A 19855-nucleotide genomic window follows, 5' to 3' on the forward strand; every position below is an offset into this window, starting at 1 on the left:
AATACATCCTGGATGTATTTTCAGTGGTTTTTATACATCCTGGATGAAAATACATCCGAGGGTTTGCAATCTCTGATTGCTCTTTTTCTTGTGGTTCTTATTGTGGCCCTTCTCGCTGTGTATGCATCGCGAGCGGTTGCTTGTTGAGTTATTCGGTTTATTCTCCGGTTTGTTTTGTTCACGAGCATGAAAACATTCAATAGCGCTATTAACAAAGGACGTGGGTTTGGCGGCGATCGTGTGGCGAGGCGGTCGCAGCTCGTGGACTCTGTGCGAGTAGCCCAGCTTCGTGCAGCTGGGAGTCATGCCGAGCGAACCAAGGAGGCAGCGGGACTTGAGCGGATCGCACAATAAGGCGAACGAGGGCTCAGCGAGGCCTAATTCCCGCACATGTGTTTGCGCCAACTGGCGTGCGTTTCCCCGCCAAGGGCGGACGATTCCTGACGAGGTTCAAGCCGCTCGCAGATAAGTGCCAACCACACACCTATTGTTTTTGATTGCATTTATTTTATCCTTCGTCTGTGTTTGTGTCTGTCTGTGGGGACGTCCCATTTAGGAACATTATTTGTTATTGCGCGTTTTATTTTGTATTACCGGCATTCCGTTTAATAAAGCCGGCATTTTTTTACATTTAAATATCGCCTCGGTTTGAGTTATTTTCCGTAGGTTTTAGGACTGCTGGTGGGATCCGTGCAGGTAAGTGCTCTTCAGCATCATCCTCCTCCTCCTCCTCCTCCTCCTCCCTTCCTCCCTTCCTCCCTCCCCCCACACCCCACACGCCCCTCCCCCGTGTGTATTAACTCTGCCATACATTTGAACTGAACGCTTCGGCGTAACAGCTTGTTCGGCTATCTGTTCCTTGGAAAGATTTTAATCGCCAGGAACGCGACAATACTTCCATTTATCTTCTGGGATATGTCTCCACTTTGTGTTTTTATTATTCTCTTCATAATTTGAGCTGTGTGGACTGCACATTCATGTTAACAATTTGTCTTGCTTTCGTTATTGCGTAAATGAAACTTTCTAACAAGTCGAGTTATTAAAATTTCTCATGTCAGGGAAACGACAGAACTCATGAGCTATTTGGCTGTGCTACAACACAGCAACCAACGGCAGTACGAGGAGATCGAAATATTGCAGAGAGGACTTCATGCTGCTGAGGATTGTGTGTCACACTTGTCACTCATCAAAGAGCAACTTCTCACACAGCTCCGACTGTGCGTACAGCTTTGGTTTGCAAACACTGATTTGTTTTCTGCCCATTGGATATATATATATATATATATTAAATATATATATTGTTGCGGTTATGGAAACTACCTCAGGAAGTTGCATCCAAAACATAAAACAACCTTGAGTTTAGATATTTCCATGGTAATTGTTAGGTTACCCATCCTCGTATCGGTTGGAAAAAAGATGCGTTGTGATTGTAGATGGAACTTCCCCATTTTTACCTTCCCAAACTGACCTTCCGTGCTTCAATCAAATAATCGCCACAACAGCGTTATAATAACTGCCATTCCAGCATCTGAGTGCTTGTGGCTTCAAGGAGGCGAATAGGCACAGTGTCCACATGCTCGGGTTATGAATCTGCATGGCTGGATCAAAACGGCACACCTCAGGGAGTTGGGTTTGGTAAGGATCCAGAGAGAGAGGACGTTCAGTGTTCGTGCAGTCTATGTCATGGGGCTGTTCATGAAAATGAGTGGCCAGAGAGATATTGACCTTCACAAGAGAGATATAAACCACCTATGTGGACTTTGATTCAAGCTGTGCGACCTTGGGAAAGGCTGTGTATTGATTTTAAGAGGTCTCTTCCCACGCCGGGCCCACATCGCTATATCCCCACGGTTGTAGATGAGTATTCACGATTTCCCTTTACATTTCCATGCACCGACATGTTGTCTGCGACGGTCATCCGATGTCTGCGTCAGCTGTTTCTGCTGTTCGGATATCCAGCTTTCGTTCATTCTGACAGGGGCGCTGCCTTCATGTCGTAGGAGGTTAAGGCCTTTCTCCTAGAACGGGGCATTGCTACCAGTCGGACTACTCAGTTTAACCCCCAGGGGAACGGGAAGGTTGAGCGATTTAATGCAATTGTTTGGAAGGCTGTGGAAATGGGATTGAAGACTCGGAGGTTGGCCCCTCATCAGTGGAGTTTAGTATTACCCGATGCATTACACGCTATCCGTACACTCCTCTCCACCGCCACTAATGAAACTCCGCACGACCGAATGTTTCGTTTTTTTTTTTTTTTTGTTTTTTTTTTGTATACAAGATCGAGGCTCGTGAAAGAGCTAACATTAATCACACAAAAAGACAAACCGACACACAAAACACAAAAAACAAGGGGAGCGGCAGACAAGATGGGGAGAGAGGGGGAAGGACACAAAAGAGAGGGGGAAGAGGGGGAAGGACACAAACACAACATTTGAGAGCAGGGACATCGGGAGGACTTGGGGGGAGGTGGGAGAGGATTAAAACATATGAACACTGCAAGGACTCTGGGGTGAATTACCGGGGGTAGAAAAGATCAAGGTTTTCGATGGGGGAAGATAAGAGATGGTGGTGAACAGCTGTTTTAAAGACCTGGAGGGAGGAGTGGGATTGAAGGGAGTGGGGGAGTTTGTTCCAGAGGCGGGAGAAAAGGGGAATGAAAGAGTGAAGGTGAGCAGAGAGCCTAGACTTTGGCAGTTTAAGCATAAGAGGGTTGCAGGCAGATCTTGTGCGACCTGAAGGAATATTGGGGGGACAGAGCACAGAGAGAGCTGGGGGAGCAAGGCCGGAGAGGAGTCGGTATAAGACAGAAAGACCACCAACCTGCCTGCGGTGAGAGAGTGAAAGGCCCTCAGCGTTGACTACATCGCAGGAGATTCCAATGATTCTGAAAGCTTTGGCCTCAACAGCGTGAAGCCGAGCAAGGTGTGAGGCAGGAGCACCAGCCCAGAGGGGGGAACAGTATTCCATTGAGCTGCGGATGAAAGCCTTGTATGTGGTGAGGAGCTCAGGTGTGCCAAGGAAGGACTTCGCACGACGGAGGATGCCCAGTCGGCGACTGGCTTTGGAGGCCAGCTTGGAAATGTGGTTTTCCCAAGAAAGATCATGGCAGATAGTGAGACCCAAAAGCTTGAGTGACAGAACTTCTTGGAGAGGATTGTTGAGAAAGTAGATGGGAGGGTTGTCCAGTCGGTCCTTTCGGAGAGACATTGTAAGAGTGTGAGATTTGACAGGATTGAAAGACATGTTCCACTTGTTTGACCAGTCTGTGATTTTGTCCAGGTCTGCAGAGAGTGAGGAGGCTGCAGACTGCCGATCTGAGGGATGAGGAATGGAGCGACAGAGAGTAGAGTCGTCAGCAAAGAGATAGAGAGGATTTTCAAGAGAGTCAGCACGAATCGTTATCAAGAGTCGTTATCAACGACGCAGCACGAATGGTCAATCTTTGACAGGTTGGCTCTCCGAACCAGGGCCCGCTTTCTTGAGACGCATGGTGCGTCACAGCAAGTATGAACCATTGGTAGACCGGGTACAGGTGCTGGAAGCTAATCTGGAATATGCCCACATTCGGATGGCGGATGGACGATGTCCACTGTTTCGGTGCGACACCTTGCTCCCTGTGGAGAGGGTCCATGTCCCGGTACGAGTGATGGCAATGTGGCGGGGCCGGATAAGCTTAAGCCATCCGCATTGGGGCCGGCTGCAGATGCTTCTTCTTCTTCTTCGGGTCCGACATTGCCCGATGGGGTCCCGATTCGTGTAGAACTGCCGGCGCCTGGGCTTGTAGCAGTACCCCTCGTCCGGTATTGCTGATTCTGAAACCGGTTCTGACAGTTATCGCACTCGAGCCGGCCGAGAGAGTCGAAAGCCGGTTCGTTTGGGATGGTAGGTTGCTTTATCCTCAGCTAGTGAATGTTTGATTATTGGTGCTTTTTATACTCTGTAGTTTTGTATTATACCAATGTGAGCTTACTGGAAATTTAAATGGAGGGAGAATGTGATGAAATAAAGGCGAAGATCCGTTGTAATTCCCTCTCTAGCGGTAGGACGTGCCTTTTAGAAGGTTGGCTTGAGAGTGAGGGGATTGCCTTTTACTTGTGACTGCATTTGAGCTGGTAAGTTAAAATGATGCATCTTTTATGGCTTGCTTTACATAGGGCATATTCTATGAACGCATTCTAAATATGTGATTATTCTTTTTGTAGATGATGTGGAGAATCGATTACAATTAAGCTCAATATCTTGGAAGAGTTTGTGATTGAATTCCAACACAACCATATGTAACATCAGAGAAGCATAGAATTGGTACATGAGTTGTTACCTCCGCCACCAAAGGTGGATGGAGGTTGTTTTCACCCCTGTCTGTCTGTTTTCTGTGTGTTTGTTTGTCTATGAACAAGATATCTCAAAGTTGTGGTCGGATTCGGACAAAACTTGGTGGAGAGTTTGCGTATTGTTACGAGGATGAATTGATTCAATTTTGGTGACGATTCGAATCTGGATCCGGATCAGAGAATTTTAAAAGTGATTCATCATTGAGTGATAGGGCTAAAACCGATAAAGTCATAGGGCACAATATCTCAAAAAGTTATGGACGGATTCGGACGAAACTTGGTGGACCGGTTGGGTATGTGACGAGACCGAATGGATTTGCTTTTGGTGAAGGTCTGAATATGGATTCGGATGCAAGAATTATTTGATTTTTAAGTGATTTTTCTCCACCATTGAGAGATCGGGTGAAAAGCGATATCTATATGATAAAAGGAGCCGTGTCTGTCTTTGTTTGTTTGTTTGTTTGTTTGTCATGGTATAACTTGAGAACGGATTAATGGATTTCAATGAATCCAACTACGGTGGATTCGGGTAACTCCCGGGAGTGTTTGTGATCCAAATTTTTTTTTACATTTCTTTTTACGGGTACATGGACACGCGTGTCAAAACTGCAAATGCCAACACCTGAACAAAGTTGGTTATCCCTGAACGGAGAGCAGGATCTCCCAGGAATCCTTTTTTTTTTTCTTCCCCCATAGATTAGCCATCGCAGCTAAGATTGGTATTTCCATCAGCGAAACGATGGGTCTTATATAGTCCGTGAGCTGATCCCTTAATTTGGGTCAATTGGTACCATCTGAGGGCACCTCAAAATTTTGCTATTTTCTGATCGCTGGATGTTTCTGGAACTCAAAACAGCATGATGGACATTTGTAACTCACAGCTCAAGCTCAGTAGAGCCATATTCATATGGGTGGGGTAGGTGCAAAAAATGTGATATTTGTTCAGTGAAAGAAAGCATTTTTTCAATTGTTTATTGCATACATCTGAAATTTCTCTTACAAAAGAAAAAAAAAAAAAAATACATAAAATCAAGATTTAAACAGTGCAAATGTTTACGACTTGGTGAACCTTCCAGTTCTTAATAGGGCCGCTCTAGCTGAACAGAGATCTAGAGGAGGACTGGCCAATAGCCAATCCTATTGGTCCATGTTGATAATAAACCGGATCGCGTATTTTGAACACATTTAATTAATTCAATCATCACTGTGATAAAATTAATACTTTAATTTAATACTAGAACAGCATACAGGCAATCTTGTCCTATTGACTGTACAACACGTTTCAGTTTTTCCGTTCCATCCTCTGCTTCACCAAGTATAAGCAAATTCAAGAAGGTTTGTAAAGCATCTGGCAAAATACTGTACTCGGAGTTCAGTTCATCAGGATGCGGAGGCCACGGTTTTGTTTTGAGCTTCTTGATTTGTCCTCTTATGTGGGTCGCTGACAGTTTCACAACATTTTCCATATCATCTACATGCTTTAAACGCTCCAGTCGATCTTCAACCTTCGTCAGTTCAACCACTACCTTCTCCAAGGAAAGACTATCTGGATACACTAAAAGCTTACCACTGTTGTTGGTGACAAAATGAAGTGATTTGCCAAATTCACATTCTAGTTTTCGTCGTATGTGTTTTTTGGTTTGTAATTTCACATTATTGCAACCAAATGATTGCATATGGTTCACGAATTTCTCAGTCAGAACTGTCATTTTCACCACTGTTGGCTCCACAAACAATGTCTCTCTGATGTACATGAAGAGGTGTAGGTAGGATTCATGTTCGGCTGCCTTATAAGCCACTTCGTCGTCGTCATTTGAGTTTGTATTTGGAGGTGTTTGTTTCTCATTTCTGGTATAGTTACGGTAGCAAGGCTTGTGGTAATGAGCCTCAGCAGCAATCAACTCCCTAGATGTAATTACGAGGATACGATCATCCAGCTTTGTAAGAGCTGCATTTCTTACTTTATCATCTGCACGCATCTCTCGAGACTGCAGGAGGACCTCTCTAGTGTTAGAGCCTGAAGCATACTTGCTTTTCTTTTCACAAAAGATGCAAACTGCCTCTAAAACACGTGATGTGGTAGGTGTGCTTCGAGAAGATCTTCTTGTTTCACTGGAACATTCTGATTCCGATGTTTCGACAAACTTTGCGAGTGTTTTCTTATGTGTGAAACTGGCTCGACAGTCTCTGTGGTAAAACAAGCGTTCGTCATATTCATGTTCCTCGAGGTCATTGATAGGAGCAAAGTTTTGTATTTTGGCTGCATTCAACAGTACGTTAAGGGATTCTGCATCTCTAGGCTTGGTAACATTAGATTCAGATGATTGTTTGGAACAAATAATGCAGGTTCTTTCGATTGAAGATTGTTTGCGCTTCTTCCTAGGTGACTCCATAATGTTTTGATGTTCACATTCTGAACTCAGTCACACACCTGAAATGATATATAAAGAAACGTTCAGAATCGTTCATTTTGTTTGATAATCTACATTTCAAACCTTAAATAAATTTTCTTCATCTGATATCTGTAAAAGTATATATTAGACTTAATTTTATCTTAAATATTTTTGCTTATGCATTAAAAAATTAATATTTAAAGCACATAACAAATATTTTATAAGTTTATAGTTTATAACAAATACTAGCGGGGTCACCCGTGGGAATCCCACGGGCATGTATGTGTGTGACATTTCGACATATTGAGTTAGATGCTGCACCTGCACATTCAGTTATATAAAATGGTTACTGGTAATTGATCACATCCACAAATGATGTAATCCACACAATTTATGTACTTTACATAACGTTAATAGGAATACATGCCCGTGTAGATGGGAAATACAGTTTGTTTGAAATAAATCACAAATATCAGAAGAAAGTTTTTTAAATTTAGAACTATTCTCACTCGGAGTTAAACATCACCGTAATATTATGCGGTTGCTTCAACGTTTTCGGTGAATTATATGTCATCATTGTGAGATTTTTTTCGGAATTTTTTTTTTTGAAATGAGATTTTTATATTTAAAAAAAACGGCAAAAAAGCATCAGAACAGGTGTGAAACAGCATCCAAACAGCAGTGAAAAAGCATCAAAACAACAGTGGAAAGCGTCAAAACAGCAGTGAAAAAGCATCAAAACAGCAGTGAAAGAGCATCAAAACAGCAGTGAAAAAGCATCAAAACAGCAGTGAAAAAGCATCAGAACAGCAGTGAAAAAACAGCAGTGAAAATGCATCAAAACAGCAGTGAAAAAGCATCAAAACAGCAACAATGGTCCGGTGATTTTTCAATCACCGCAACTAAATGTGTCGGAGTAATTAACTATTTTCCTTCGTGCCCTCCTTTTGTTGCCTGAATGGTGTCACTGCAGGACTTCCGGGTAAACAACATTACGGGTGAAGATTCCACTGTGGCCATCAATTTTTCCCTGTTGGCCATTACTGACTACCTTTACCTTGACATCCTCAAATCGTTTAGCACGCGACAATGCAACATATAATTGGCCATGGCTGAAGACAGGTTCTGGGAAGTAAATCCCAACTTTGTGTAATGTTTGACCTTGACTCTTGTTTATTGAGAAAGAGAATGCCACACGAACTGGAAATTGATGGCGTTTGAGTACGAATGGTAGTGTTGTATCGGAAGGTGCAATACTAATCCTGGGTATAAATGTGCGTGTTTCTTTGTGACTGCCAGAAATTATTTCTCCGTCTATTATGTTTGGCAACAATCTTTTAACAACCAATCTTGCACCATTGCACAGTCCCTGTTTCGGATCAAAGTTACGGAGTAACATGATAACAGCACCATCTTTGAGACGAAGTTTGTGCAATGGCATTCCAGAAGGAGTTAATTGATTTAGGAATTCCATAGGATAATTTAGTGCCTCTTCAGGGTCATCACAGACAATGGAATCAGCGCTGAAGTACGTCTTTTCTTCCCCAGGAAATGCATCCAGTATCTCATCGTTGATCACAAATGTGGATTCATTCTTTGGACACAACACGGTTCGTTGTGCCAGCACATCATAGTTTGAATGGATTTCGTTCAAATTACCGAAAACAGCCTCTGCTAAAGAAATGTTGTCTTCTACACAGATACGATCAGGCAGTCGTATTAAATCTGAGTCAGGAATTGTTTCCACAGTCCCATTTCCAACCGACAGTAACCATTTTGAGAATTATTCGTCATCATTAGCTCTCATGTTTGATGTTAAGTTCAGCTGTTTGAACTTTGGCCACAACTTGCTACGCTTGATGCATGTGGCGATGATTGCTGCAGGTGCAGCGCGAGGTACAACGGGCAAAACCTGCCTGAAATCCCCACCAAGAAGTAAGACCTTTCCACCAAAAGGAATGTTGTTGCTGGTTACATCCTGGAGACATCGATCAACAGCCGCTAAAGCATATGCTGGAGCCATCGGTGCTTCATCCCAAATGAATAGGTTGGCCTTCCTTAGAGCATCTGCATCTTTACTCGTAGGTGATATGTTGCATGTGGAGTTTTCCAAAACGGGCACTGGCAATTTAAATCGATGGTGCGATGTACGGCCCCCTGCTAGCAATGTTGCTGCAATGCCCGAGTACGCCATTGGAAGAACCAAACGACACTGGCCTCGCAAGATGTGCAGAAGCGTATTATAGAGAAAGGTCTTGCCACTTCCGCTCGGTCCATCAACGAAAAACAACCGGTTGCCTGTGTACTGGTCCCTACAATGAACGGCCTGTAGGACCTCATCTACAATTTGGATTTGGGCATCATTTAGTAGTTGTCTGTTGTTTTCACCTTTTTCATGTTCATCTCCCGGTACATACTGATAAATCATCGCTCGAAAGATCTTCAACAGTGTCTGGAGGTACTGGTAACTGAAATGCTTCCAAGGTCTGTCCATGTCTCAGGAGGAAGGACTGTATTTCTCGCAATGCCATGAAAATACTCTGTTCCAAGATATGGCCGCTGTGCACAAAATCTTCGCAAATGTCGTTTTTATTTTTTTCCCACAGTGCTGACGTGTCTGTTGGTGTGCAGAATATGCATAGGGTTGCAAAAAGAGATCTCAATTGTTGTGGCATGGCAAAGATAACTCCATCAGCTAAGGACCTGTCCCATTCTGTATCATCTTCTGTTAAATGTAATTTCCTGGCTGCATCCTTGTATGTTTCACAAACTGCTCCATCTACGGTTCTGAGATCTTCAAATGATGTTTTACCAGGGCAGTGCAGCAGGAGTACACGAAGATGAAAGCGCTCAATGTCCATAGGGCTTGCCGAAACCATGCGTCCGATAACCTTGTTGCCGCCCCGGCGTCGAAGTTTCCATGTGTTCGTCCATCTTCAAATACGTAATATTTTGGAATGTCATGGTACAGATAACTTCGTGCCTCAGGGTCTCTCTGGTTTAACTGAAACCAAGCTGTAAGTGTTGTACCCCTATGTCGTACAATGGCTTCTTCCTCGTTACCATCCCTGAACACAACAGTCTGCAATTCAGGTAAGTGTACCGCAAGTCTGGTGATGGAATGGGACTGTTTGTGCATTTCAAATTCCATCAATCTCCATGCTGCCTCTGGGGCACTGACATATCTGCAGTACAAATATGTCTTTATTTCGTCCACCTCCACTCTCCCGCGCTCTCAAATTTCGATGCTGGCACAGTCATGTCCCTTGTACACATATTTAAATAAGTACTTTATACTCTTTATGCTTGCGCAAACCTCAATGTTGATGTGTGCTCTGTACTTCTTCAGTAAATAAGCATTGAATGGGACCACAAATTGGCAATCAACATCGGTTCCATGAACGGTTATGGTGGGTCCATTTGGGGGACGCTTGTAAAGGGCATAGCCATCTATGCTCGCAAGTGTCTCTGCAGCATACGCTTTTGGAAAGCCTTTACTGCACACTCCATCTTTCACACAAATCGAATGGCGATTTAAAGTGCCACACGGACCATGTATCATGTGACTTCACCAAGGAATGGATCTCTGGTGACTCATTTGAATTAGGAATTTGTGCGGAAACAATTCTGTCAATGTCTTCGGCGGTACAAATTTTATCTTCTTAGCACAGCATGAGTAATATGTGGGCATGCAGTAGGCCACGCTTCTGATACTCGACGACGTAGAGAAATGCACGTACTTTGCCCAACACGTGCTTCTTCGTTATATCGTCGATTAACTCTTTTAATTTCAGATGAAACACGCGTGCCACTAAATCTGGTCTGCCTTCAGCTCGTTGGTGTTGTCCGATGTTTTCTTGTATCTCTGTCCATTTTGGATTACACGTGAACGTGTTGAAAAGATCTGGTTTTCCGAATTTGCGAACAATGGCCATAGCATCTTGGTAGTTCTGCTGCATAGCTCTTGGACTCCCTGCAAAACTCGACGGCAAAATGACGATACGACCGACAGGACGTTGGTTATCAGCAGCAACGTTCTGGACGTGGTCCAGTAGTCCTCTGTATTCCATGGCTCTAAGGGTTTCCTGATTTTGTTTGAAGTATTGCAGTCGATTTGCTTCTGCTTTGCAATATCCGTCGACAACATACTGCTGGAACAATGTCCCCGAAGAATGGATAGTGCTGAATTCATTTCGAATAGCCAGTCGGTAGGCATAGAATTCACGATGAGTTACCTTGTTTCGAACCGCAGTCTGTCGCTGGTGAGGCATGTTTATCATCCATCCAGGCTCGCCATGTGGAAAGAGAATGGGATATGTCATGGGATCAATGTGAGAGGAAAGTGGAGAGAGATTGTGTAAGCCCTGGTCATGCAAATGAACCTGGAAATCCCTGTTTGCAGGTTGTTCACCATCTTGTCCACTAACGAAGACAGCAGCAATTTCATCAGCAGTTGGTATGTTGTAACGTCTTTGGTCGTCTGCACACAGTCGACGAAAATGCATTTCCAAGGTAGAAGGGAGGCGATCTTCAAGGACAGCTTTCCTGATTTCTTCCTGTTCATGCTCGAACATAGTCTTGTAACATGTGACATAAGGATTAACGTCAGATAGTATGTTGTGCAGTTCTGCCATCAATTCTTGCAAACATCTGTGATTCTCAGGTCAATTCATACGTTCCTTTGTAGCTTGAGCTGTATCCAAAATAAATAATTGTGCAAATTGTGCTTGTTCATGTACATGTGATGGATGTAATGGACCACAGCGATGGTAAATTTGACCGTGGATTTTGAAACAGTACGGTCCATTTCCTGGAGGAGATGAGATCTGAGCACCCATTGATGCAAAAGCTAATGCCGAATTGTAATTCCGGATATTGTCTCGGAAGTTGCGACATTTTCCATCGTCACCCTGATAAAGTTGTTGCAGTCGAGCAGGTACGGCAAATAGTGGAGGCAATTTAACTTTTCCCTTGGAACAACACAGTGTAAATCCATCCCCTTGTCCTGTTGATTCATTTGTGAAATGGTGTGCAGAACAGTACACACATGGTGACGTCATTGGACCGCAATTATGCTCTTGAACAATATTATCGGATACTTCGGCCGGATTCATTATGGCTGCGGTTGTATATGTTTGCTGAGCCCTCCAACGACTTTGTTGCTCAGCATGCCGTGCGAGTCTGTGTTGGCGTTCATCGACGGTCTCGTTCTCACACCTCATCGTTGTTGCAACAGCATCCTGTGCGAGTCTGTGTTCATGTTCCTCGACTGTCTCGTTCTCCCTCCTCATCGTTGTTGCAGCAGCATCCTATGCGTTTCTGTGTTCACGTTCCTCAACTGTCTCGTTCTCCCTCATCGTTGTTGCAGCAGCATCCTGTGCGAGTCTGTGTTCACGTTCGTCGAGGGTCTCGTTCTCCCTCCTCATCGTTGTTGCAGCAGCATCCTGTGCGAGTCTGTGTTCACGTTCCTCAACTGTCTCGTTCTCCCTCCTCATCGTTGTTGCAGCAGCATCCTGTGCGAGTCTGTGTTCACGTTCCTCAACTGTCTCGTTCTCCTGTCTCATTCGTTTTCTTGCTGCAACCTGTTCAAGTCTGCATTGACGTTCGTCGACGGACTCGTTCGCCCTTCTCATTCGTTTTCTTGCTGCATCCTGTTCAAGTCTGCGTTCTTCATCGACTGTGTCATTCATTTTGGAAATGGAAGTTTCCACGCAACGCATGAATTGTCATGAGTCAAGAGGAAGTGTCTCGTCATCATCAAATGACAAATATATTACATTGTGAAAATTAAAGATTTCAAATAAACCTATTTAAAGTGTATGCGCAAATAACTAATAAATAAAGAAACGAAGAAATATCTCTCGGTAATTTCCCGAACCATATTTTACTTCCGGCTAATAATGTTGAATGAAATAAAAACGAAGAAATATATGTCGTTTTGTGACGACTGTCATCAAAAGTAAACGGTGGATTCACTCGGTTTATTCGGTTCGGCTCGGTTCACTCGGTTTGAAGAAAAAGCGATAATGTCGACATGTTGCCGTCTGTCATGTTGGGCGGTGTATGATACATGTTGGGCGATGTATGATACATATTGGGCGGTTGTTGGCGGTTGGGCGGTGATATGGTGTATTTTTAAAAATATATCTCTGCATTTTCCCGCGTTGCTGACACCGAGTCGTTCTTCATCGACTGTGTCATTCATTTTGGAAATGGAAGTTTCTACGCAACGCATGAATTGTCACGAGTCAAGAGGAAGTGTCTCGTCATCATCAATGACAAATATATTACATTGTGAAAATTAAAGATTTCAAATAAACCTATTTAAAGTGTATGCGCAAATAACTAATAAATAAAGAAACGAAGAAATATCTCTCGGTAATTTCCTGAACCATATTTTACTTCCGGCTAATAATGTTGAATGAAATAAAAACGAAGAAATATATGTCGTTTTGTGACGACTGTCATCAAAAGTAAACGGTGAATTCACTCGGTTTATTCGGTTCGGCTCGGTTCACTCGGTTTAAAGAAAAAGCGATAATGTCGACATGTTGCCGTCTGTCATGTTGGGCGGTGTATGATACATGTTGGGCGGTGTATGATACATATTGGGCGGTTGTCGGCGGTTGGGCGGTGGGCGGTGGGCGGTGATATGGTGTATTTTAAAAAATATATCTCTGCATTTTCCCGCGTTGCTGACACCGAGTCCAAAACCATCGATAAAAATGAAATCAGATGGTGAGTTAGATTGGAGATAAAGGCGTGAGAGAGACTCGATGGCCTTGAAGTTACAGGCCTTTGAGAATTCATTTCGTTCTATAAACGGCAACTTTCATCGGATTTTCTTCCCGTTTTTTTTCAACCGAGTCTAAAACTATGTTAGCGACTGTGAAAAATGAAATTATATATCGAATTTGATTTGAAATAAAACTGGGAGAGAGAGCAAGACACCACGGGCCTACAAAACAGGCCTCAAAGCTATGCGAGTTAATAAAATGGTGGATATTTGTTTATATGAAGCGAAGCCTCTCCCAGAATGGGTGGAGCTATGGGTGGAGCTACTCTGCAAACCGAGTAAGCCACACCCCGGACAGACGCCCAACAGACAGACAGACAGAATCATCTACGGCTATTATAATATAGATGGTCATACCAAAAACTGTTGTAGATCATCACAGCACGAACAAAATATCAGCTGAAAACCCTTAAATATAAAAATTAATATCGCATGTCTTGCCTGTAAGTAAAGTAAATTGAATTTGTTAATATCCAGTAGAAATTGCACACATATCAAATTTTCACTTTTTGCACAAACCGCGTTTATATGAAATGATAATGCAATTAATGGACACAAAATAAGTTCCAAAAATATTTATTTAACAAATATGCATGTTTTATCACATCCACACACAACCACACACACAAAAAAGCAACATTCATTATTGATTATTTTATTTGGTCGCCATAAGCAATATTGTAACAACTTCCATGTGTCAGAAATGGCCATTTTTGCCACATTTTCATCAAAATAGTAAAATCGCTGTAGAAAACTTGAGCTGTGAGTTTGGAATGTCCATCATGCATTTTTGTTATGTCCTCATATGTACCATCAATAAACAATAGGTTTTTTGAGGTGCCCTCAGATGGTACCGGCTCATGGACTAATATTCTTGTTTAACATTAAAAAAAGTTACAGACGAGTTGTGACTAAACTTGGTGGATGAGTTAAGTGGTTAGGTGACACGATCAAGCCGATTATATTTTGGTTCAGGTTCGAAACCAGATCCAGCCTATCAGTGGGATACAAAACATAAACTGCTCAGTCTGGCGGAGGTATGCTCTCTACCGGGTGACGTTCTAGTTGATGTATTGAATCGCTTGAATGTATGTTTGCTGTTTTGCTTTCTTCTATTGACGAGTACCATTTTTAACTTGCCATAACTTTGTCAGTTTGTCATTCAATCATAGTTGTGGTATTAAATGTTAGGTATATGGACAAAATTAATTTAAATATATGACTTAGATGAATAAAGTCTCATATATGCACTTCAAACAAAAGTAAATGTAGAAATTTAATCATTTTCATGACAGGCTGGATATGTACATGGGGTGCGGGCATATGTAGTCCAATAACTCACATAATTATTTCTCAAACCTGACTATTGATTTTAGAAGAACCAGCTGAAGCTAAGCTTTCATTTGGTACCTTATGTGTATGTAACACTGTCATAATGACTCCACAAATTACGAAAGTATGAAACATGGAAATTGAGTGTGATACGAATCGACCACGGTCACGTTTTGCGGGTACCTCTAAATATTGATCCAAAATATCAAGTTCATCCCAACTTTTGCAATGTCAACATTTGATTTCATGTTCAGGATATTCTTGGGCATCAGAAAAATATAGTGTCAGGGGTTTGTGGGGGTGGAGGGGGGAGGGGTGGATGAGGGTGGGAGGGGGGGCTGGTTGTTAGTGGCAGTACATGGGCAGCTATAGTAGCCCATGGCTTATGTGATTATGATGGACCAATATTCATTGCTTGCCCAACTGGGTATTTTGGTGGTTTGTTGTTGAAGACACCGGTGTCCCAGAGATTATGGATTAAAATCTGGCTAAAAGCAACAATATGAATGATTTTACTTTGCTTTGCTGCCTTTGTAGGAAGGAACAGCAGCTGAAAAGCATGAAGGAGGAAATGTCAGAATTAAAAGCTGCATTTGTTCAGGGAGAAGAAAGAATGTTGAATGTTCAGATGGTGCATCCGGTAATTTTGTTTTGCTTTGCTTGTTTTTTGTTTTGTTTTGTTTTGTTTTATGCAAATTTTTTTTTGCTCTTCTCTGGTGTTCTGTGCAGTCAGTGATTTTCACACTTGGGGTTTGTAAGAGACCATCTTTATTATCTTTGCGCTGACAAAGTGGTGGAGGTGCTCAGGTCATAGAGCCAAATTGATAAAATAATTACTCAGAAGAATTATGCGAAAACAAGTTTGTGTGGAATGGGTTATTCTGTCTTTCCACAGAAGTGAAGTACCCCTGGGCCAGTTACCATGAAGTTTGCTCCACTAGATTATTGTAACACACGCTCAGTCAACGTCACGATAAAAAATATTCATTTATTAATCAAATTATTGTTGAAAGAAGAAATAACAGCGCTTTTACCAAACAGTCGGGAGAAGTGCGGGCTTGGCTTATGGGTCTGGATTTTTGCGTCACATTTGAGGTGATATCTTTATCGAGAATCAAACCCATTGCATTCAATAACATATTTTCCAGATGCAGAATGGAAATTAATATACAAAGGCTCCAGTCATCAATGCGATGTTAAAATGAGAAATAAAGGTGCAATGGGTGAGATGGGCGGAGCTTGCCTGATGCGTCTGCACTTCCGCATCGAGTTCGAAGGGGAATTATTTGTTGGGAATAAAAACAATTGCATTTAATTTTATTCACGATCTGTATGCAGAATGGAAATTAATATGCAAATGTTCCACAGTCTCCATGGGATTATGCTAAGTGTAAGTAGTCATCATACGATCCAATATGACCTCGAACAAGGAAATGAACCCATTTGCCCCATCACTGCTGTGTCACACGTCATGCCAGTTAATTTTTGCTACCGCTTGAAACAAATCTACTTGAAGCGAAGGTGGGAAGACGTTTTATTATAAACTAGCAACGGCACCCGGCTTTGTCTGGCAACGCCTGGTTCCTCTTCCAACCCCTTCCCCTGCCTCCTCCAATCCCACCCCTTATACTCCCTCCTCTCACTCCTTCCACTTCCTCCTCTCACCCCACACCCCCTCCTCCTGGATTCCCATCCTTTCCTCCTGAGGCTCGTGTGTTTATTATGTGTATGAATTGTGAGAAAATGACTTTTAAAACCCCGATTAAGGTGTATGGTGGGGGGGGGGGAGGGGAGGGGGGAGGGGGGCGGGAGTTTGGGGGGAGGGGGGAGGGTGAGGGATGGGAGGGGGTGGGAGAGGGGAGGGGTAGGAGGGGAGGGGTAGGGGGGGAGGGGAGGGGGGAGGGGGAAGGTTACATTACACCGATTTACATTGGAAACTGCTGAAATATGTACGCAACTTCAACTTAGCACAGCTTAGTAAATACTCGAGATAAATCCATGCGGTAAAAGATTGCTGAGAGTTGCTAAGACCTACGACTTAGAAATTCCACCTGGACACACTTCAGGGGGCACTTTCAAAGGGGAGATGTGCTTATTCTTTCTAAAAAATATTTTAGGTGTGGTATAGACACGATATTTGCATGCATCGGTTTCAAAAATCGAGCAAATATGGTAAATATTACTCACGTGAAACCAGGATCCGTCGCGGTGGTAGCCATGATTGTGTAGATGTCACATGATCAGTCATGAAGAGTGGTTAAGTCCAAAATATGGCATACCATGGCATAAAAACGATTTGCCCGTAAAGCATTGCACCGCAACGGCGGTCACAGAGTGCCATGCACAGCGTGACGTAAGTGGTGCGCGCAGTGCCCCTGGCGGAATTACCGGTCCCTATCAAAGACATTTAATTCACTAGGGCATTGCCCGTACTATATCTATATCTAAAATTATATCCCCCCCCTCTATTTACATGAAATGGTTTGGTCCAAAGCGAACGGCTTGCGAGTGGTGACAATCCCCCCCCTCTATTTACATGCAATGGTTCGGTCCAAAGCGAACGGCTTCCGGAGTTTGGTAAAGAAATCGCCATCGCGTACACAAACGCGCAGGAAAGCGAATGAATCGCAAATTCGTTTTTATTAGTTGTAAAACATAGTTTAACGCCAACATAGTTTGCAAACGTGAAATAAATGAATACGCTCTCAAATGTGCCATCCGAGGCAGAGTGTGCCCGCCACGTTCGGCACACGCGATCGTTCGCTGCTCTCTGATTGGTTGAATCGTTTTTTGGACATAGCTCGGTAAGTAATTGTCCGATTAATATGAAACCTTGAAAAGGCACATCCTCGGGTCCCCAGCAATATACCTGGCAAGTTTCAAGTATATCGGACCGGTAGTTGTCGAGAAACAGCGGTCACAGACAAACAAACAAACGTACAGACAGACAGACAGAGATTACTGGAATTATAGATAGATATCGCACAAAATCGACAAAAATCGACACAAAACACGATCGCTTTTCGCTCTGAATTACGTGCAAACGTGTGACGGAAATCACCATCGCCCAGCATCGAATGCCAACCAAGATGGCGCCCGGTAACTGCATCTCCACCTATGTGGAGTGAATGGCAATGGTCACATCACGTGATCACTCTGAGCGAATCAGTCTAGCGGCGGGGATGGAACATCACGTGATCGCTCTGAGCGAATCAGCGAGCTGTTCTGACACCGGCTGAGATTAGCGGGTACTTCGCTGAAATGCGCTGAGGTAAATATGAATAAAAAATATGGATCGTCAAATATTTTGAGGTCGGCCATGTTCGTCGCAGGCTCAATGGCCATGTCGATGCCAAATATCAAGCACGTGAGCCTCTCCGTTTCGGAGTCTATCGGTAACATTACACGCACACACACACGCACACACACACACACACACACACACACACACACACACACACACACACACACAAACTGTGTTTTATATATACTAGGGCGTGCCCGTACATGGGTGCAAAAAAACATGCGTGCAAACAACAACAAAAAAAAACTTTGAAACCACGTGGCAGTAACGACCACAGAACCCCCCCCCTCTATTTACATGAAATGGTTTGGTCCATTCGCAAAGCCAAAGCGAACGGCTTGCGAGTACGGTAGAACCCCCCCCTCTATTTACATGAAATGGTTTGGTCCATTCGCAAAGCCAAAGCGAACGGCTTGCGAGTACGGGTAAATAAATCGCCATAGCTCGGTAACTACTTCTCCGATTAATATGAAACCTTGAAAAGGCACATCCTCAGGTCCCCAGCAATATACCTGGCAAGTTTCAAGTATATCGGACCAGTGGTTGTCGAGAAACAGCGGTCACAGACAAACACACAGACACACACACATACACACACACCCACACAGAGATTACTGGAATTATAGATAGATAGATAGATATATATATATATATATATATATATATATACAGACTTGGCATTTAATATGGAATATATATTTTTTTCTTGACGGGTTTACTTTCTTAACTCAGTATATCAATCTGGTGAGTTTCTTTTACACTTTGGTGATTTATTTGTTAAAAGAACCATGTCACTGATTGTCTGTCGCAGCAAGAAGTCAACAACAGGATTATATCACAGGTGGCATGGCAAAATGTATGGACAGGTGCATTTGATGATTGGCTTCACAGTCGGGTATACAAGTGTTGTTGTGTTCTGTATTAGTAGAAAACAACTGCTGCACGTCTCCAAAAGTTATTGCCGTTTCCTCTGGAGATGGTCCGTCAACTCGACAAGGCTGTTTGTCATGGAGTGGTGGCTTTAGGAAATTACGGCATGAAACAGCATGCTATTGCTCGGCAGTATGGCATCACTCAAGGTCAGGTGTCAAAGATCCTGAAACTAAATGCTCAGAGGGGTGTCCCTACTCCAATACCGAGGCCAGGACGTCCCCGCAGAACCACAAGGAGGGATGATCGCCAGCTGCACCGGTTAGTCCGCAATGGCCGTACCAAGTCAGCTAATCGGCTTAGGGCTGAGTGGCAGCAACTGACAAATGTGCCTGTATCCAGAAGGCTAATCAACCAATGACTGGTTCAAGCAGGCTATCGTGCCAGGCATCCCCTGAGAAAGCCACGCCTGACCAGACAACACCGCCAGCGCCGATTGCAGTGGGCCAGAGAGCACCGTCAATGGCAGCCAGGACACTGGAATCACGTGATCTTCAGTGATGAGTCTAGATTTCTGGTCTATCGTCAAGATGGCCGCGTCCGAGTGCGCAGACAAGTTCATGAAGCCTACAACAAAGATTGTATAGTGCCAAGAGTCCAAGCTGAAGGTGGTGGGGTGACTGTTTGGGCTGCTTTTCATGCAGGGGGCAAAACTGACCTCGTTGTTCTGAATGGAAACCTGAACCAGTTCAAGTACAAGGCCATTCTGGAAGAAACATTGCTTCCATTTGCTCGTGCAGCCTTTCGAGGAAACTTTGTCTTCCAAGAT

General features: G+C 43.4%; 1 protein-coding gene across 1 annotated transcript in view; it reads left to right on the plus strand.

Annotated features, from left to right (window-relative positions):
* Window positions 1-19855, plus strand: part of LOC137411570 (inositol 1,4,5-triphosphate receptor associated 2-like) — a 169520-nt gene that overhangs the window by 43023 nt on the left and 106642 nt on the right. The window contains exons 7-8 of the mRNA XM_078781155.1: window positions 1059-1217; window positions 15390-15492. Of these exons, the coding sequence (XP_078637281.1) occupies window positions 1059-1217; window positions 15390-15492 (262 nt within the window). The remainder of the gene's footprint in view (window positions 1-1058; window positions 1218-15389; window positions 15493-19855) is intronic.

Source organism: Myxine glutinosa, chromosome 7 (assembly GCF_964187855.1).
Source record: "Myxine glutinosa chromosome 7, kmMyxGlut1.1, whole genome shotgun sequence".
In the NCBI taxonomy this organism is placed as follows: domain Eukaryota; kingdom Metazoa; phylum Chordata; class Myxini; order Myxiniformes; family Myxinidae; genus Myxine; species Myxine glutinosa.